Source organism: Anguilla anguilla, chromosome 9, assembly GCF_013347855.1.
Source record: "Anguilla anguilla isolate fAngAng1 chromosome 9, fAngAng1.pri, whole genome shotgun sequence".
In the NCBI taxonomy this organism is placed as follows: Eukaryota; Metazoa; Chordata; class Actinopteri; order Anguilliformes; family Anguillidae; genus Anguilla; species Anguilla anguilla.
In genome coordinates, this window is record NC_049209.1 from 1,119,050 (window position 1) to 1,139,645 (window position 20,596).

General features: G+C 51.8%; 1 protein-coding gene across 2 annotated transcripts; it reads left to right on the forward strand.

The window, feature by feature from the left end:
• Positions 1–2,836: 2,836 nt before the first annotated feature.
• On the forward strand, positions 2,837–19,440 carry fgfr4 (fibroblast growth factor receptor 4). 2 transcript variants are annotated; one of them, XM_035434766.1, is made up of 21 exons: positions 2,837–2,858; positions 5,841–6,074; positions 8,989–9,170; positions 9,608–9,746; positions 10,281–10,346; positions 10,840–11,097; positions 11,404–11,499; positions 11,772–11,938; positions 12,320–12,443; positions 13,167–13,357; positions 13,782–13,920; positions 14,105–14,298; positions 14,395–14,540; positions 14,668–14,789; positions 14,925–15,035; positions 15,274–15,464; positions 16,417–16,539; positions 16,905–16,975; positions 17,539–17,676; positions 17,925–18,030; positions 18,551–19,440. In XM_035434766.1, exons 2-21 carry the CDS (start codon positions 5,981–5,983, stop codon positions 18,710–18,712), a joined length of 2,820 nt encoding a protein of 939 aa, XP_035290657.1. In that variant the 5' UTR covers positions 2,837–2,858; positions 5,841–5,980; the 3' UTR covers positions 18,713–19,440. The 2 variants fall into 2 exon arrangements, with proteins under 2 accessions (XP_035290657.1, XP_035290656.1); XM_035434765.1 differs by lacking the exon at positions 2,837–2,858 and adding an exon at positions 2,880–4,058.
• The last annotated feature ends 1,156 nt before the right edge of the window (positions 19,441–20,596 follow it).

Genomic DNA, 20,596 nt, shown 5'->3' on the forward strand with positions numbered 1-20,596 from the left:
AGCTCTTCCATCATGAGCTGATTTTGTGTTGATACTATTAGTTTTCTGGCTCAAAGACTCAAAGAATAGCGAAATAATACCTATACCTGATTAAGCCAGCAAGGCTCTTTGGGGGGGGGGGAGCTTAGGGAAAGACACACGGAGCTGCAGATAATAGGCTTTAATGGGGCATTCACATTCAGCTGCCTCACACAGAAAAAAGGGGGGGGGGGGTGCACAGGGATTTGGGAGCGGGGCTGATTGGGGGGGCGTTGTTGGTCCGGTCCTGCTCTAATGCGGCCGGTGAGCTGGGCTGAGGGCGATTGTGGGGAAAGTCTCCTATTGTTCTGCGGAATGCCAGGATTTTAAGGAGGCTAAACATGAGAGAGCGAGAGAGAGAAGGTGAAAGAGAGAGCGGGGGTAGAATAGAGAGAGATAGAAAGGAGAGAGGGCAAGGGGCGAGAGAGAGAGAGGGCGAGGGGTGAGACACAGAGAGAAAGAGAGATAGAGGAGGCTTTATTTGAGGGTTTAGCGAGCTCGTATCACAGCGCTTCAGCAGGCTGTCTCCCGGAGCGCTGGCACAGCGGGCATCAGGCCACAGACGGGCATCTGGGCACAGCGGGCATCAGGCCACAGACGGACATCTATACAGCAAGCCTCTGTGTGAGTATATACCAGCTCCAGCCTCTGAGTGAGTATATACCAGCCCTAGCCTCTGTGTGAGTATATACCAGCCCCAGCCTCTGTGTGAGTATATACCAGCCCCAGCCTCTGTGTGAGTATATACCAGCCCCAGCCTCTGTGTGAGTATATACCAGCCCCAGCCTCTGTGTGAGTATATACCAGCCCTAGCCTCTGTGTGAGTATATACCAGCCCCAGCCTCTGTGTGAGTATATACCAGCCCCAGCCTCTGTGTGAGTATATACCAGCTCCAGCTTCTGTATGAGTATATACCAGCCCCAGCCTCTGTGTGAGTATATACCAGCCCCAGCTTCTGTATGAGTATAAAACCATTGGCTTAACATATGGTAGAGGGGCTTGATTTATGTATTCAAACAGTCAATATAATACATTTTCTTATATAATTATATTTTCAAAAATATGTTTCAAACACATTCTTCAGCTCATGTTCAACACATCCTCAAAAGCAGCCAGCAGAACTGTTAACCCTGAATTTCTACTACTTATTAATTGGTATAAAAATACCATACCTTTTCAGTCGCACATCACAATAAAATGTCTGTGTTTCTATTGTGAATAGTAAAAAATTATTTCATAAAAAGACACAGAACTTCTATATTACACTTGTCCTCTTGGGGAATGGGTATAAACAAATTCACCATAGAAATTCAGTGTCATAGACTGCCCTTGAAGCAGTGCTATAGTGAGAAAGGCTTTCCTGAATGGATGTGTGTCTGCCTTTGATCTGCTTGAACAGAAAGAGGACTTTGCATTTCCTGTGCAGTGTTGGGATTGTTCACCATACGCTGGTATAATACAGAGCAAGAGAGGGAGTGTGTGTGTGTGTGTGTGTGTGTGTGAGAGAGAGTGCGTGTGTGTGTGTGCGAGTGACTGAGTGTGAGTGTGTGTGTGTGTTGGATGGGGGCCATATTCTGACACCATTGTGTCTAATGAGAACATGAAAGATATTCCCCTCTCAAGCAGAAAATTGTTGGCAGAGTGTGGGGCCCTGGCTCATGTGAGAGCTGGGGGGGGTGTGAGGGGGGGGGCGGTGTGGGGGGGGGGGGGGCGTGAGCGCTGAGCGCCGCGGAGGCTGGTGATGAATGAGAGGAGCGACGCTCGTTTCAAACACAATCCCCTCTCAGATCCGTCTCCCCACCACTCCAGCGGCCCGCTCACCTCCTCACCCAAACTCAATTTATCACCGCACCTGCGCGGCCTCCCCCGGCCGGCCCTCTCCCCCCGCTCAGCGCCTTTCATGCTGAAGTGCGGGGCGAGACACGGCTCAGGTCGGATTTAGCTGTTATTCACCCCCCCCCCCCCCCCCCCCCCCCGACACCCCCCCCCCCGACACCCCCCCGACCCCCCTGCCTATGCTGAAGCAGAGACAGAGGATGAACTATGGCTCAGTTTTTCCTTTACACCTCTACTGAGTGAAAATAATAACCCCAGAGTGTTTGGCAGTGTAATAATATAGGTGACAATGTTCTGGCCATATATTAATAAACATGGCAATGTCGATGATACGGTATCATAAGCAAACACAAGCACGCACACAAGCACGCCCCCCTTCTCACTACACTGTATTAAGGGTAACTTAAAATTAATTCCAATAATGCTGAGTGAATGTGGCCTCAAACTATTTAGCCATGGTAACGGTTTTCAAATGTTCTCAGAGCTAATGGTCTAAAGCTGCCATTGCTGCTATTTACTGAAATGCGATATGTAATTAGTCTTACCATTTAAATTTCTTATATAATACACATGATATTTTGAAATGAATTGTCAACCAACTAGTACCTACAAGACAATGCAGGGAATTTTGTTGCTTAAACGCAGCTTTTTTTCGCCGGGTTTTCTTGACGCAGCGCATATATTTTATTTCATTGCTAGTTAATATCCTCGGTCAAGACAAAAGCACACGTAGGCTACCCTTTTAAAAGTAGCCACTATTTCATGAATGAATTAAGCAAAGCTGCTGTTTTGATTGTATATGGCCGCAACTAAGGGGATTACTTAACCGCCAGTTCAATTACAATGATGTAATTAAGAGACGACAATTCACAGCTATTCAGCGCAGACAGCGAGTACTTTGCAATTACGTGCGTTTCCAGAAGATACGCCTCCTTTACTCTCTTTACTCTTTACTTCGCTTCGTTTCGTCACGAAGACCCAGTAAACAGACCCACATTCTATGGTAAAAAGAAAACGTGAAACGTTTCACCCAAAAAACAAACCGATAAAGATATAACTTATATTTAAAAGGAGCAAACAGCATGCCGTAAGCACGCAAATTCAAATTTAATTAAGATAAATCCTGAAGGTACATGGGGATGCATGCAAGCTGCTGCATGAAGGCAATGTATCTCAGGTTGTCGGTCGCTACTTATTTCATAATTTAAAAAAAAAGTGAATTTAGCTATGTTAACGCGATTTGTACAACCGAAAAAGCTGAACACAATTGTAAATGGGCTCCTTCAAGAAAATGTAAAGAAGGAAATAAGTTCTAGAAACCGTCGATAATTTGTAAGTGAATGGAGCCCGTTGTGCGGGGTAGATTTTGGTTTATATTTGTGACTGGGGGCTGCCTCTGAGGGATTATTTTATGGGGGGTGGGGGTTACAGAATGCTACGTCCTCCTCCCCCCCTTCTCCCTCTCTCCCGTTTTAGTCCATTGTTGTGACTCTCGCGCACACAGAGCCCCGAGACGGACCGGCAGTAGGACGCTCGGAGCAGCTCTGCCGCGTAACTGGAGAGTTGCTAATTGAGATTTCGGCTGGATGTGCTTGTGAATGCTTTAAGTTCTCCGGGACGAACCATTAGCGAGCAGACCAAGAGGGAGAGAGAGAGCAAGAGGAGTGATCGGAACAGAGCAAACAACTGACATCTGTTCCATTGTCAGCGCTGCTACGGCTACGTTATTTCTACACGCCGTAGACTGGAGCATCACACGGACTCACACCTTGCACTGGATATGTTTTTTCACTTTTTTCTCGAAAAACACGAAAATGTTTTCTTTCAAAGCACTTTCGTTTCAGGCACAGAAAAAAACCGCTACAATACCCTGTGGTAATTCTCTTCAAATGGATTTAGCACTTCGTTCCTTGTGAATCAACTTTACAGCGGTCTTGGCTACGAGAACCTAATCAAGAAGGTTGAATTGGACTTTGAGCGGCGTTCCAAGGATCGGACTCCCTGCTCGTCTTGCGGGCATTGTTTCTGTTTTTAATGGATTTATAGTTTTATCCGAACATATTTACCCTCCAACCGGGAAGGCCAGAGGATCACCAAAGATCATTTTGGGGCGAATAACTGGAGATAAGCCCTAAATGGGGATTCCGATTTTGCGTTACCTTGGCGAGAATTAGGAAGCCTATCATCGACAGCAGAAGAAAGGGTAACTAAACATATTTCCTTCATTTTAAATTTATCTGTTGAGTGCAGTATGTAGTGCTGGATTTACCGGGTAATATTACGGAATTATATCGTTAGAAATTATCATTTTATTTAATGTTTTCGGAGCAATAATGACTGTTTAGTATCTTCGCAAAGCTGACAATGTAGTCTATGCCGGTTTTCGGGAGTTTTTATTTTTTGAGAAACCGTTATAATATAATTCATATAATTATGAGTGTCAATTAAATCATGGTGTTATTGGTCAATTCGCGTTTGTTTTACAATTGTTTCAATCAAAATTCACAGACACGACGGCAAAGCTGGTTTTATTTGACTTTGCAGGTCACGTTTTATTTAATTTTCACGCTAATTCCTCAGTTTGGTTCGTAACAACGTTACCCCACTAGTTTCATTGTACTGATCCTTGTGTTTATATAGATGCAATATATTTTATAGAACCGCGTTTGCTTCCAACAAGGCAGAGAGTTAGGACGTTTCCCACCCTGACTGATCAATCTGACAAAATTGTAAGACCCATAGACGCTTTTGTGATGTTTGTGCTCGTGTTAAAATTTAACCAAACAATTTGTTGGAATGTAACAGGGCGGAGGACTGGCCTGTGATTTGTGGTTAATGTATTGTAACGGCCTTGGGGTGTCATTGTTAAAATTCACGCATGGGTCAGGTTAAAGTATAATTAAATTAAACATTTTTTTCCGAAAAAAGTGGATAAAGGGTGTATTTTACACTGGCCATTTGGCGTGTAGAGTTCAGGTATTGATGTGATGTACACAAATCCACTTCTGACCCTTAATACTTAATAAAAATTCCAATCAAAGTGTTTATGGATAGCGTTGCAACGATACGCTTTGCATGCTTAAAACATGACTTCAGTAGCCTATTTTAAAGACTGTTTAAAAGCGAAACAACATTTTATTTTAAGAATGCGCACGGAAGACGACACTGCCGTCGTTGAACGTTGAAAAACGCGCATCCCGGATGCCTTGCACATGTGAAACGGTGGTTTAACTGTCGGTATGGTCTGCATAGTTGGATTAGTTTCATTTAATTGTTCGTAGAAAGGAGGATAGCTCCGTTTTTAATCGTGTTTATCAGCCCAAAGGCATTTCAAATGATAAGAAAATTAGGTTAAGTTAATTTCAGTAAACAGTGGTTCAGGAATCCAAATTAAAACACAAGCTGATCTTTCAGCAGGATATGAAGACTATATAGATTTGACTGACAGATACTAATTTGATTATCAATACTATATGTTACATTGCAACGTTTTTAAGAGCACCCTCTCAGTGACTAACTTTTAGATGACAGAGTTATTTCTCCAGGATCTGCGATGCTCCGCGCGACGCTTATCACCGCGCGCCTCGGGCGTCCCAGCAGGATTCACGTGCTTCCTTTGTAACCGTCCGTTATTCAGAGAGCACACCTTCTATTCACCAGAAACAGCCGCGATAGCCGCACATTCATGCCCGAGAGACAGAGAGAGATATGCCCTGATAACGCAGGCCTGTATAGTTCGCTCCAGGAGGGCACGTACTCTGTAGAAAGACGTGAAAAAGAGCTTTGCGATTAAATTAAAGCTTTCAAGAATCCATTGTTTATAAGTGTCAGTTTTATATCTGACATGCATTGGAAAAAATATGTCCTGAATATTTTTCTTGCAGCCTTGCCAAGATATATTTAGTACATGGTGGGTGAAGTGTGAAATCTGTATGTGATTAACGTTTTTTTTTTTTTTGTTTTTTTTGTTTTCTTTCTCTTGTAGGTTACGAGCCACAGGGGTGTAAACCGAGCTTGCCAATGCTAGGAGACGGCATCTGAGGTTTAGTGAACACTGAAGGAGTCTCCTTCCCTCCCTCCCCCCTCTCCCTGTACTACAAGGCCTGCACTCACCACGTCTGCAAGATGATCACCTCCTGCCAGCTTTCTGTCCTTATCTTGTGCCTGGTGCATGGTGTCCTGTCCAAATCGGTCCTGAAGGAAGAGAGCAGAATCAAAGGTTGGTTCCATTTAAGTTCCTGTAACTTTTTGGCTTTTGTTTATCCATTTCCCCTAAGAAATCCATCCTCATATGACTCCCTGAAAACAAGAGAGTTTATCCCTTCAAGAAAACCATCTCATATGCCTTACAGTCTGGTTTAAGTTCTTTAGGTTTTTATTATACGTCCAACCCGCTTTATATTGAGAGAGTCAGATGTGGTACGGCCTGAATTAGGTGTCCTTAAATAACACTGCTACTGGGGCATTTGTTTGGTTTATTTGAGTCCTCAAATATACAAGGAAAGACGGCTGAAATTGTGGAATGTTCTCCTGGGGCACCAAGTCTGAGAAAAGAGGTTTAGCTTAGGCCCCATCCTCATGGTCCTAGCTAGCTAGTACAGATGTATTATAGCATATCACTGGTACAGATGTATTATAGCATATCACTGGTACAGGTATATCATTGGTACAGATGTATTATAGCATATCACTAGTACAGCTATATCAGTGGTGCAGGTGTTAGTGCGTCATTGACCTGCGTTTGGGTGGCAGTTGCGATGGCTGTGATTGTGACCTCGAGTGTGTAGTCATGTGACTGTGTGACCCAGAGTGCAGAGTCATGATTGTGTGACCCCGAGTGTCCAGTCATGTGACTGTGTGACCCTATGGGAGCTGGATGTGCTGCAGTGCGTTTCTCTGCCTGTGTTTGTGGTTCTGTTAGCGGTGGTGTTCCTCTCTGCCAGAGCGCTCAGGGACGGAAGTGTAAATCTGTCTGGCCTGGTGCCAGTGAGGGGGTGCGTGCAGGGGGGGGGGGGTCTTTCATTGATACTTCACAAACGCACCCCTGTCCTCCTTCATTACCTGCCAGAGAGCCATTCATTCAGAGTTAAGTGCTGTGATGACGTGAGCGGAGCTAGAGACCGCCGTCTTGCTAACGGGCTGCTAGCGAGGACCCGGCTTCCGCTGACGCTTCTGATAAAGGAGCCCCCAGCCTCCCAGTCCCCCAGCCCCCCAGCCTCCCAGTCCCCCATCCCCCCAGTCCCCCATCCCCCCAGCCTCCCAGCCTCCCAGCCCCCCATCTCCAGTCCCCCAGCCCCCCAGCCCCAGTCCCTGAGCCCCAGTCTCCGTCTCCCTGTTTCCCACGTGCAGAAAAGCGGTGGGTTTTTACCGGTTTTATTGGTGAAGTGTCGGAAACGGGCCGGGCGCTGAAACAGAGCCGCGCAGGCGCTCTCCTTCCCGCCACAGACAGGCGCTGTTTACCCAGCGGCGTCGCCACGGCGCCCGCCGCTGGCCGGCGGACAACGGGAGCTGTGTGAGGGGCGGATGTGGCCCCCGGGGGCCCCCAGGGGACCCCCAGAGGAGCGGTTCGTTATGAGACCCTGCCTCTGATCCTCCTACAAACTGGGGGGGTGGGGGGGTGGAGGGGGACCCCGACACTGCCCCAGAGGACGTTAGGCTCCTGTAATGGCAGTAATAACTCATGGCGCACACCGCCTCGGAAAGTTCCAGCTCATGGGGGGGGGGGGGAGAAAACAAGCAGCGGCCGTGACCCCCAGCGTTCCGCCCTGGGGAGGGAGCCCGGGGTCGACCCGCGAGGCGAGGCCAGCGGCACGCGGCGGTTTGGCGGCGACGACACGTAGCCCACGGCGACGCCCGGGCTCGTTTACCACGGCAACGGCGGGGCGACTCTCTCTCACGCACGGCGGCCTGGAACCTGGCGGTCTGAAAGAACCCGTCTGTCTCGCCTGAGAGAACCCGTCTGTCTCGCCTGAGAGATCAAGTTCACGGCTGACGTGGTCGGCTTGCTGAAACCTTAATTGGCTAATTAGCTCTTTGTGTAATAATCCCAGCCGCTGAGGTATACCGTGAGGTAACAAAGGCTTTTTTGTTACAGTTTTAGAGGTAAACTGGGATTAGGAGCGTAGGACTCTGCTCCAGCCTGTTGGTAAACGTGCAGAACTTAGTCAGCAGTTCTCAAAGTAACAAACACCCTTCAGCGTCTGAGGACACCTCCCATTTTTAGGCCTTCAAAAATGATGAGGGAAGGGGCGGTATTTTTTGAATATAGATATTTGTCTGTTTTCTCGCGCTGCAGATCAAACCCATTTTCCTTCATTTGCCCGCTTCCTTCCGGTTTATTCTCGATTCGCAGCGAGACCTCGCACTTTCCCTAGAGGTCAGGGAGAGGTCAGGGCCCAGGCTCCGTGTGTTCCTGCAGCAGATGGGCTTCTTGGCTCGGCTCGCGGTGTGTGAACGGAGGCGGGGCCGGAGGTGGAGAGAGCGGGGAGAAGCTGGGTTTGGGGTACCCTGACACCCTGATACCCCAGAACCTCGTGCTGCAGGAAAGAGAGCACGCTTGTGCCCCCCCCCCCCCCCCCGCTCTCAGCAGGGCTGTTTGTGTGCCGGTATTGGGGGGGTCGGGGCAGTCTTTAACACTAGCATGCTCTGTAAGCACAGATGCCCTGTAGGATGTGGGGTGTGGTGGGATAAAGGGGTCTGTCTGTGGGTACTCATCCACCCCAAAACTGATTATCTCTTCCCCCCCGAATGTGTTCTGTCAATCAAAACCAAACAGTGAGAGTAATTTTTATTTGTTTTTATTTTATTTGTTTTTTTTTTTTCTGCGGGGGGAGAACAGATCGGCCTTTGACAAAAAGATTTGCAGGAAGCAATTAGAGAGGAAATGGGCCTGGAATTGCAGCGTTTTCTTGCTTCGCGGCGAGGCGTGTGTGTGTGTGTGTGTGTGTGTGTGTGTGTGTGTGTGTGTGTGTGTGAAGCGATTGTTAGCATTGGACGCGCTAACCGGGTTTTATCGCGGTGTTTAATCAGAGCCTTGAGAGGCAAAACACAGGCTTTTGGCCAAAAGCTGAGAGAGTGAAACTGAGCCCTGTCTGTGCTCCCCCCCTCCCCCCCACCCCCCCACCCCCCTCCAGTGCACAGACCTCCGCGCCCCCTCCTTCAGCCGGGGTACCCCGAGAACGTGACGGCGCAGGCGGGGGGGCAGGTGAGGCTGCAGTGTAAGGCCCACAGGCCCGCCTCCACGCGCATCCAGTGGTTCAAACGGGACGGGGGCCAACGGGGAGCCGACGGCCAGCCAATCCTCCGGGCTCTGACGGTGAGTGACAGTCCCTCTGACCTATCAGAGATCTGCTCTGTGTGCCGCTCTTCGAAGACCCCTCTCAGGGCTCCAGGTGACACCGGGGAGGTGCAGTGCAGGTTATAATGGAGAGGCACACTTTAAAATGGAGGGAAACTGCGATCACATGATTCATTTTATTCTAAGGGAATGAAAAGGCTCTTTAACAGAGATTCAGTTATAAACAGAAGGTGATAGTTCTTTAGTGCTACTGTTTCTGCTCCCTTCAGTGCTGGTGAGTGTTGTTAGTGAGTGTTATTGGTCAGTGTTGTTAGTGAGTGTTGTTTTTCAATGTTGATGTATGTGTTAGTGAGTTGTTGGTCAGTATTGGTGTGTTGTTATTCAGCATTAATGAGTGTTGTTGTTAGTGAGTGTTGATGGTGAGTGTTGATGGTGAGTGTTCTCTGGTTTTGCAGCCACTTCTCAGCAACGTCTCCAAAGTCAACGTTCTGTCTCTCGCCAACGTCACCGCAGAGGATGCTGGGGAGTACGTCTGCAGGGCGCAGAACGCAGGGCTGCAGTCTGCGCAGTCCGCCTGGCTGCACGTCCTACCAGGTACGCCGTCCCCTTCCAGTCCGCCGTGCCTGACGTACCTGCAGCAGGTACCAGAGCTGGGGCCAGCCCAGGCACTTCAGCCAGTCTGAGTTCATTCACTGAGAAATCCTCATGCAGCATCATTAGCACTTTACGTGGAATTAAATAAACTGTCTGAATTAAAATGTAATCGACTCCAACAGTGCCAGGCACTTATTTATATTTTAGCACTCTATTTATATTCTTGATTCTTTTAATGTTCGTTAACCCGTTTAAAAATGAAAGGGGCTCAGTGATAGCCCACTGCCCCCCCGCTCCCCCGCCCCCCCGTCCTGTAGGCAGGGCTGCCCTGCGGTGTCTAAACACTGCCCCCCCCCCCCCCCCACCCCCCGTCCGGTACGCAGGGCTGCCCTGCGGTGTTTAAACCCTGCAAACGGCCCTTTTGTGTTCACTTTAGTGGAAAGCCCTGCTGATTGTTTGAGTGACGCACACGCTGACTGGTCACGCCCGCGTGTGTGACCAGAGAGTTCACAGCTCCGTTCTCCTTCTCTGCAGAGAGGCCCCCTCCCCCTCCCCCTCCCCCGAACCCGGGACCGGACGCGGCCAGCCAACGTCCTGCCGGTAAGCCCGCCGTGAAAGGGGTAGCGGAAGTGATTTGGGAATGGGGGGGGGGGGGGGCATGTTTGGGACGGGCGGTGATCTCGGGCTGGGTGGAGGTGGGGGGGGGGGGGGGGGGGTCGCTCGCCTGCCTGGGCTCAGTTAGTCAGCACCCCCCCCCTCCCCCCCGCGGCAGTGGAGCCCCAGGTCTGTCACGCTATGACATGTTCATTACCGGCCTGTCAGTCTGAGCAAGCTGCTCGCTCACGGTTCCAGAATGATCCACACAGACAGGACAGCGGGGGGTGGGGGGGCCAGGCCTTCATCACCATGGAAACTGCTCCTTTGTGTGATGTAAAAAGAACGAAGGCAGGAGTTTTGGGGGGGGGGGGGGGGGGGGGGGTTAGGCAGTCAGGCTCTGTTTTGCGTGTATAGGAGCAGGGCTGTAAGATGAGCAGGGTTTGGGGGGCGGGGGTAAGACAGCCAGGCTCAGTTTTTGGGGTTTGTTCCCGGACAGACGAGGACCAGGGGGAGGACGCGGTGGAGCACCTGCTGCTGGAGCCGGGGGACGTCCTGAAGCTGCGCTGTGACACAAACCGCCCTGGCGCCATCCACTGGTACAAAGGGGAACTGCGGGTCACCCACAGCGCCCGCATACAGATCCGCTCCACCTTCATGGAGATCACCGACGTGACGTACGAGGACTCGGGCCTGTACGTCTGCGTCCTGAGGGGCACCAGGGAGCCTCTGAGGAACTTCTCCATCACTGTGGCAGGTAATGACATCACTGCGGCCTGTAGTGACATCACTGCAGCTGGTAATGACATCACTGCGGCTGGTAATGACATCACTGCAGCCTGTAGTGACATCACTGCAGCTGGTAATGACATCACTACGGCCGGTAGTGACATCACTGTGGCCTGTAATGACATCACTGCGGCCGGTAGTGACATCACTGTGGACATCCTTAGTCATGGTATAAAATAAAATAATCTGTCCATATGTGTATGTGGATGTGTGTAAATAGACAGATAGTATGTGAAATGTTCCTTAAATTTAATGAAAGGGTTTCATGTTGCAGATTCACTGGGATCAGGTGATGAGGATGATGATGAAGACAACGGGTTGGATGACACTTCAACTGAAATGGAGAACGACCAGGTCTACTTCACCAGAGGTGAGTCATGGTGCTGTAACTGTATGGTAATCATGAGACATTCTGACTGATTGTATATGTGTTATAGTGTGTGTAAAGGGCTAATGTTCCCTGGGTGATGTGTGTGCAGTGTGATGTCAGTGTGTGTTATAGTGTGTGTAAAGGGTAATGTTCCCTGGTGATGTGTGTGCAGTGTGAAGTCAGTGTGTGTAAAGGGTAATGTTCCCTGGGTGATGTGTGTGCAGTGTGTAATCTGCCCCCCCCCCCCCGCCCCCCCCCCCCCGGTGTTTCAGGGCCGTACTGGACGCACACGCAGCGCATGGAGAAGAAGCTCTACGCCGTTCCCGCCGGCAACACCGTGAAGTTCCGCTGCCCCGCCATGGGCGCCCCGCTGCCCGCCATCCGCTGGCTGAAGAACGGGCGGGAGTTCCGCGGGGAGCACCGGATCGGGGGCTACAAGGTAGGGGGGGGCGGGGGGGCAGGAGCGAGCGGACGGGCAGGGGGATGGGGGGGATGGGGTCGGGTGTGGCCCCGTGTCTCCCCACCTGGAGCTTTTGTGAGCGCTCGCGTCTGTCAGCAGGAACATTATGCAGCCCAGCGCCCGTGCCATGCTAGGCTAGCAGCCAACGCTGGGCTTCTGGCCCTGTTCTCTTTACAGGCCTGTTAGTGCAGGGCGCTGTCAGCCGCCCGCTTTGTGTCACAGAGACAATAAAAGAGCTGCCCGAGGAAGAAGCCTGCCTTACGCATGTCTTCATTTCCATGGCAACTCACAAACATGCAGTGGATTGGTTGGCGGGTGTGCGGTAACTAACCTGCGCTGCTGTTGTTGTTGTTTCTGCAGCTCCGGCACCAGCACTGGAGCCTGGTGATGGAGAGCGTGGTGCCGTCGGACCGGGGGAACTACACCTGCGTGGTGGAGAACAAGTACGGCTCCATCGCCCACAGCTACCTGCTGGACGTGCTGGGTAAGAGGCCGCCGCACGCCGCGCAGCGCTAACCGCTAGCGTCTGACCTCCGACCTCTCCTCCCCGCCGCTTTCCTGCTTTCCTGCCGTCTCTCCAAAATGGAAAAAGAGGGATGAAAGGGAACGCGGGCCGCCCCGGCTGTGCCGTCAGGGAGCAGGAATTCCGCCCCAGTGTCTGCTGGGATATTTAGGATCGGCTCGGGGGATTGGGCAGTAAACACGGGCGCAGTGCCTGGTCCTGGCGTCGGCCTGGACGGGACGGGCCCGGGACGGGGTACGCTGACCTGTGACTGTCCTGTTTGTTATGGTGTCCCGTCTGGGGTCAGCAGGCTGTCTCTGAGCACAAGAGAGCGTGCTCCAAAAAAATAAACCCCCCCCAACTTCAAAGAGCCTCTCTGTGTGGGTCGGGCCATGCCCCCCCCCCCCCCCCCCCCTCGGAGCCAGTCTGTGAGCAGTGTGGGGAGTTGGGGAGCATGTGGAGGGGTGGGTGGGGAGTGCAGCTTATCTGGCCTTTAGCTGCAGATTACACTGAGATCACTGCTCATAATGAACCTGATTCTGTTGTACTTTTCTATGGTGATTATTGTTATGAATAAGTTCCTGCTGCAGTGAAGGCTGGGTTATCTGTGAGTGTAAGAGTGAACAGCGAGCAGATGCTGTTTGTGCTGCTTTAGGACAGGGGGGCTAATCTTTCCTCCCCCCCCCCCTCCCCCCTCGGTTTCAGAGCGCTCCCCGCACCGGCCCATCCTGCAGGCGGGCCTTCCTGCCAACGTCACGGCGGTGGTGGGAGGGGACGTGCAGTTCTTCTGCAAGGTGTACAGCGACGCGCAGCCCCACATCCAGTGGCTCAAGCACATCGAGAAGAACGGCAGCCGCTTCGGGCCCGACGGCATCCCCTACGTCCAGATCCTGAAGGTACACTGCGCATTTCCCAGTTTCCTTATTCCAACTTCCTGTCTATGGCGGTAAAGGCTTCTCTGGCTTTGAGCTCCAGTGATTTGGCGGTAAAGGCTTCTCTGGCTTTGAGCTCCAGTGATTTGGCGGTAAAGGTTTCTCTGGCTTTGAGCTCCAGTGATTTGGCGGTAAGGGTTTCTCTGGCTTTGAGCTCCAGTGATTTGGCGGTAAGGGTTTCTCTGGCTTTGAGCTCCAGTGATTTGGCGGTAAGGGTTTCTCTGGCTTTGAGCTCCAGTGATTTGGCGGTAAAGGCTTCTCTGGCTTTGAGCTCCAGTGATTTGGCGGTAAAGGTTTCTCTGGCTTTGAGCTCCAGTGATTTGGCGGTAAAGGCTCAGAGCTGCAGGGATTGGGTGGTTAACGCGGCTCTGTCTTTGTTCTTCCGCAGACCGGCAGCCTGAACATGTCGGAGGTGGAGGTTCTGTACCTGACCAACGTCTCCATGGGGGACGCGGGAGAGTACACCTGCCTGGCCGGGAACTCCATCGGATTCTCCTACCAGTCCGCCTGGCTCACCGTCCTGTCAGGTAGGCTTGGGCTGGGTCGCGCTGCTGGGTCGCACTGCTGGGTCATGCTGCTGGCTCGCGCTGCTGGGTCATGCTGCTGGGTCGCACTGCTGGGTCGTGTTTATAAAGGGGGCAGGTGTCTATCTGGGTTTAATGTGACTGTGTAATCGAACCACGTTCCTGTTTCTGCTGGTTGATCTTGCAGAGGAGGAAGTGGCGGAGGAAGTGGATCTGATGGAGACCAAGTACACGGACATCATCATCTACGCGTCGGGGCTGGTGGCGCTGGTCATGGCGGTGGTGATCGTGGTCCTGTGCCGCATGCAGGCCAGCGGCAGCCGCGAGGCCTTCGACGTTCTCCCCGTGCAGAAGCTGTCCAAGTTCCCCCTGCGCAGACAGGTATGCGTCCAGCCCCGCCCCCTCTCAGCCGAGATGCTCCTCCTCCTGGGAGAGCCTCCTGGTCTGACCGCGCTGTGTGCTACTCCCCCCCTGCAGTACTCCGTGGAGTCGGACTCCTCGGGGAAGTCCAGCGCCTCCCTCATGCGGGTGGCCCGCCTCTCCTCCAGCTGCTCCCCCATGCTGGCCGGGGTGCTGGAGTTCGATCTGCCCTACGACCCCGACTGGGAGTTCCCCAGGAAGAAGTGAGTACCCCAAAACAAGCACCTGCACCCCCCCCCCGTCCCACGCAGTCCCCAAACAAGTATCTGCACCCCCGTTCCACGCAGTCCACCCCCACAGTGTTGTGACCCCCCTTCTCCTGTGCCCTAGTTTGACCCTTGGGAAGCCGCTCGGGGAAGGCTGTTTTGGTCAGGTGGTGAGAGCAGAGGCTTATGGGATACAGAAGGACAGCGCTGAGCAGGTCTCCACGGTGGCGGTGAAGATGTTGAAAGGTAAGAGAGAGAGAGAGGTCTTTAGAGCAGCCCCTGTGCAGTCAGTCAGTCAGGTTAAACACTCAAATGTCAATGCCCCCTGCCCCGTGCCACCCTGACTAAATTAACCCCCCCATGCCCCCCCCCCCCCCACAGACGACGCCACGGACAAAGACCTGGCCGACCTCATCTCTGAGATGGAGCTCATGAAGCTGATGGACAAACACAAGAACATCATCAACCTCCTGGGCGTGTGCACACAGAACGGTGAGCTCCTGTCCACCTCGCGCTGTCCATTTACCTGTGAGCTTGCCCCCCCCCTTCCCCCCCCCACCCCGCCCCCGGCACAGAGCGGTGAGCTCCTGTCCATCTCGCGCTGTCCATTTACCTGTGAGCTTGCCACCCCTCCCCCCCTCCCCCCCCCCCTCAGTGTGTGAGTAACTCTGATCCCCCCATCCCACCCCTCGGTGTGTGAGTAACTCTGACCCTCCCCCCCCCCCCTCAGGGCCGCTGTACGTGCTGGTGGAGTTCGCCTCCAAAGGCAGCCTGCGGGAGTACCTTCGCGCCCGCCGCCCCCCCGGCATGGACTACACCTTCGACGTGACCAAGGTGCCCGAGGAGCAGCTCACCTTCAAGGACCTGCTGTCCTGCGCCTACCAGGTGGCACGGGGCATGGAGTACCTGGCCTCCAGACGGGTGAGCAGCGCCACCGCCGCCATGCCCGCCGAATTCACCACTAAGAGCGCGCCCGTCTGGCACCGCTCTGTCACCCGCCACAAACCACAAACAAAACCAAATCATCCTTAATGACGTCCACTCCGACTGCCATCCTTACTGACATCCACTCCAACTGCCATCCTTACTGACATCCACTCCAACTGCCATCCTTACTGACATCCACTCCAACTGCCATCCTTACTGACATCCACTCCAAATGCCATCCTTAATGACGTCCACTCCAACTGCCATCCTTACTGACGTCCACTCCAACTGCCATCCTTACTGACAACCACTCCAACTGCCATCCTTACTGACAACCACTCCAACTGCCATCCTTACTGACATCCACTCCGACTGCCATCCTTACTGACATCCACTCCAACTGCCATCCTTACTGACATCCACTCCAACTGCCATCCTTACTGACGTCCACTCCAACTGCCATCCTTACTGACGTCCACTCCAACTGCCATCCTTAATGACGTCCACTCCAACTGCCATCCTTACTGACATCCACTCCAACTGCCATCCTTACTGACGTCCACTCCGACTGCCATCCTTACTGACATCCACTCCGACTGCCAAAAAAATCCCGAGCTAAATCTATATAAAGTATATTTAATTAAAGAATTTTCAAAAATGCCATTTTTTTGTCTGACTCGGACTGTATCCTGCATTTAAAATGGCGGAGCAATGAATTTAATTTCCTGTCTGTGAGCCTGTTCATGGCCGTGCTGCCAGACGGCCGAGCTCACCGCAGATGAACGTAGTCAGTAAAGTGAGCGGACCAAGTGCATGGACAGATAATGATGGAAATGGCCCTAACCCCTAACGTCTGGGACTTTCATCCCCGTCAGAGCTGACTCTGAAAGGCACCTGAGGTCAGTATTTTGACTTGACAAACTTTGTTTTATTTTTTATTTGACAGTGCATCCACAGAGATCTGGCGGCGCGGAACGTTCTGGTGACGGAAGACAACGTGATGAAGATCGCTGACTTCGGCCTGGCGCGCGGGGTCCACCAGATCGACTACTACAAGAAAACCACCAACGTGAGTGGCGGCCGCTGGCCTCTCTCTCTCTCTGTCTCTCTCTCTCTCTGGCGGTAAGGAGCAGGCCGTGCGAGGCCCAGTCCTGCAGCTGGTCCTGTTAGCGGGTCCCGCTCAGCGTAAACAGCGCTGTGTTTTACATTCCGCTCTGCGTCCCCAGTGGGGGCTGTTTGCTGATTTTAATGTTTTTAAAGACAGATGTTAACGTGCCCCCCCCTGACTGACAGGCTGGCTAATGGGACATAATTGGGATCTGGGGAGGGGGAAGGGGTGAGCGGGTGGGGTATGAGGGGATCAGAAGGAGGGCGGTCCAGCGCCGTCGGCGTGGTAACGCGCTGACCACTCACAGCGCTGCGTTGTGATTGCAGGGCCGGCTTCCTGTGAAGTGGATGGCGCCGGAGGCCTTGTTCGACAGAGTCTACACGCACCAGAGCGACGTGTAAGTCCCGCCCCTCGCCCCGCCGTGCCTCAGTCAGCTGACCCTCCGCTCAGCTTCCTTCAGTCCTGCAAATCAGGGCCCGTAGCTGCTAGCCCGCTAGCCTGCTAGCCCCACAGAGAGCCCTGCTGCGGCCTGGTGTGAAAGGACTCCAGACACACACGTCTGCACACACACATCATTCAGAGCATCGTATGAACAGGCTGAGTGTACCGAGCTCACAGAGGACAGAGTTTAGCGGTATCAGAGCTCACACAGGACAGAGTGTAGCGGTATGAGAGCTCACACAGGACAGAGTTTAGCGGTATGAGAGCTCACACAGGACAGAGTGTAGCGGTATCAGAGCTCACACAGGACAGAGTCCAGCGGTATCAGAGCTCACACAGGACAGAGTGTAGCGGTATCAGAGCTCACACAGGACAGAGTGTAGCGGTATCAGAGCTCACACAGGACAGAGTCCAGCGGTATCAGAGCTCTCACAGGACAGAGCGTAGGGCTGTATGGCTGCATTGTGCTGCCCCCCCCCCCCCTGCCCAGGGACTCACGCCCGGCTCATGTTCCCACAGGTGGTCTTTCGGGGTCCTGATGTGGGAGATTTTCACTCTGGGGGGGTCTCCGTACCCCGGGATCCCGGTGGAGGAGCTCTTCAAGCTGCTGAAGGAGGGGCATCGCATGGACAAGCCCTCCAACTGCACACATGAGCTGTGAGTGTCTTTACCCCCGTGCGGTTCTGACCCTGCTTGTGAGGCCCTGGCCGTGTTCGTGCGGTTCTGACCGTGTTCGTGCGGTTCTGACCGTGTTCGTGCGGTTCTGACCGTGTTTGTGCGGTTCTGACCGTGTTTGTGCGGTTCTGACCGTGTTTGTGTGGTTCTGACCGTGTTTGTGTGGTTCTGACCGTGTTCGTGCGGTTCTGACCGTGTTTGTGCAGTGCTGACTGTGTTTCTCCCTGCAGGTACATGAAGATGAGGGAGTGCTGGCTGGCTGTGCCGACCCAGAGGCCCACCTTCAAACAGCTGGTGGAGGAGCTGGACAGAGTGCTGCTGGCCGTCTCAGACGAGGTGAGTCTCTCATTGGCTGTCTCAGATGGGGGGGGGGAGTCTCTCTTTGGCTGCCTGCCTGCCAATCATAGGGACACCATGGCAACATGCACTCAAACCCTGTCAATCAATCAATACATCAGCCAATCGAGCACATTTATTATTATTGTTTTGATTTGTTCATTACAATTGTGAAAGACGTCACATTTTCTTTCATAGAAAATTGCAAAAACCTAGAAGATGAGGTCTGGAACACTTGACTTTTGAAAAGCCTAAATAAAAAGATTGCAGGTTTAGCCCCAGGAGAAGCTCAGTGTGTACAGCAGAGTAACACAAACAGCAGATCAGAAACAAAGGAAGGCCTATCAGTGAACGTGTTTGTTAGTGCCAGGGACTGTTCAGTGGGCAGACAGATGGCTTTGGGTGTCCTGTGGGAGACCGTGTGGGGGGGGGGGGGGAAGCTAAACCCTGCCATGACCGGGGGGAAGGGGGTGATTTTGGCAGCACTATAAACTCCTGTTTTTGTGTTTTTCCCCCCCAGTACCTGGACCTGTCCACGCCGTTCGAGCAGTACTCCCCGTCCTGCGAAGACTCCTCCAGCTCCTGCTCCTCGGACAACGACTCGGTCTTTACCCACGATGCCACCTCCACCGACCCCTGTCTCCTCGGCTACCACGACGTACACTCCAGGATGAAGACCTGAAATCCGCGCGGAACTCAAGATGGAGGTCACCAGGAGCCGCTGGCCTGGGGCATTATACGGGGGTGGGGGGGGGGAGTTTGCTTTAAAAAATACGCGCATGAAAAAAACAGGTACGGACCATGTTGGTTCTGGCCCCGATCCTAAGAACGACATGTCTGCTCGGCACTGCAAACCCCGGCCGGTCCAGCAGCTGCCCTGTGCCTTCAGGTTCTTCTCAATGAGGCCACACTCAGCTGTTTGGGCTTTGTTGCCATGGGGATGGACAGCCAATGGGCCTCAAGTACAAACTTTTTCTGAACAAATAGAGCAGCACCAGATCTGGTACAATGTAGAACCAGTATTGAAAGATGAAAAGAGAAAATATATTTTGTTATAAAAAATAAAAAAAAAGTGATGACATTGTGAAATATAAATATATATATAAGATTATTTTACAATCTGGTATTTAAAAATTGTCTTAAATCTCAGGATCTCTTGTATTAAGTTGCTATAATGGCGGTAAAGTGCCTGAATTTTCCGATTTCCTGTGAATATATTAAATATTAAAATATTTCTATGTACATATCACAAAGAGAAAAAAAAGGCAGTTAGCTTTTATAAATTATTTTTAATGGTATGAGATGAATTGTTGGGGTGAGAAATAATGTAATTCTGACCACATGTCATTGTACTGGAAGTAATATTCTTTAACTATGCATTTAATAATAATAAAATAATTATGAATTGCATTTATATAGCGCCTTTCAATGGATCTGAAAGCGCTTTACAGTGTGAGACCGGTCACTCACCTCAACAACCACCAGTGTTTAGAAAACGCTCAAATATTTACCGTTCAGTCTTTCGTTTTTCTGCCGAAACGAATCGGACCCCATTATCACCCCAGCAGCTGTAAGGGCCATGGTGGCCGCAGCCTTATGGTACTAATTGTTATGTACGAAAAACATTCTGTAAGAACAATCTGTTCTGACGGCCCGCCCCAAAAAGAGGGGATTCACAATTCACTGGGGGGCCCCTTTGGAGCCTCCACTGTCAGTCCTGCCGGGACAGGAAAGGCCTTTTCTGAGTGAGCCCCCTGATTAATTGATTTAAAATAGGACCCCCCCTTTTGTTTCCTGTTATCTTTTGACCAGCGCAGATTGTGTGGTGGGCGCACACCGAGCCTGTGGCTCTAATGGGCCTGGCTGTGGGGCTAGGCTGGACCCTGTGTGCTAATGGAGTGGCCTTATTATGCTAATATGCTAACGCCTCCCGCTGCCCCCTTTCGTTTAACATACAAATGCTAATGCTAATAAGGCCCTTTTGGGCCAAACTCTCAAAAAATGTCCTTGGGGGGGAATGGAGAGCTGCCCTCACCACCTACATCAGATAAGGGTCCAGTGTCATCTCAAATGAATTTAGCGAAGCTTCGCAATCTGTCTGTCACGGTCCCCTCGTTTGTCCTCCTGACGTAGTCCAGGTAACCAGTGAAATTCGGTCTGTGGACGGCCGTGAAAATTTCAGCCTCTTCTGTAGGATGACGCCTGTGTAGACGAGGCCTAAGCAGCTATTTTAATGTGCCAATCTTTAGTGCCAATCATTCTGCTGACTAGCTTTCACCCCCCCCTCCTCTATGGCAGCTACACCAGTAAATACCCCACAGCTGAACACCACACCAGCTCCAGGACCTCAGTCCCTGAAATGCCTTTCAGATATCCCAATAATTACCATAGCATTCCAGAGCAATTCAGGGTTTTGTGTGACGTAACCAACATGTATTTTCTATTCGAAACCCATCAGTACGACAAAATCGGGTTTATTCCATTTCTGCTACCATTGTACAATCACAATGTTCTTAAACCTGTTTTTGAGACTTCTCAAGAGAATTATTTTAGAAATATCTAATTT

What these genes read in the sequence shown, in the direction of transcription:
- fgfr4 (XM_035434766.1), top strand. Translation starts at nt 5,981, where the DNA reads ATGATCACCTCCTGCCAGCTTTCTGTCCTTATCTTGTGCCTGGTGCAT. An exon ending in GGCCAGCCAACGTCCTGCCG is followed by an intron (nt 10,347 to 10,839) that starts GTAAGCCCGCCG and finishes GTTCCCGGACAG; the next exon opens with ACGAGGACCAGGGGGAGGAC. An exon ending in TCCAACTGCACACATGAGCT is followed by an intron (nt 17,677 to 17,924) that starts GTGAGTGTCTTT and finishes TTCTCCCTGCAG; the next exon opens with GTACATGAAGATGAGGGAGT.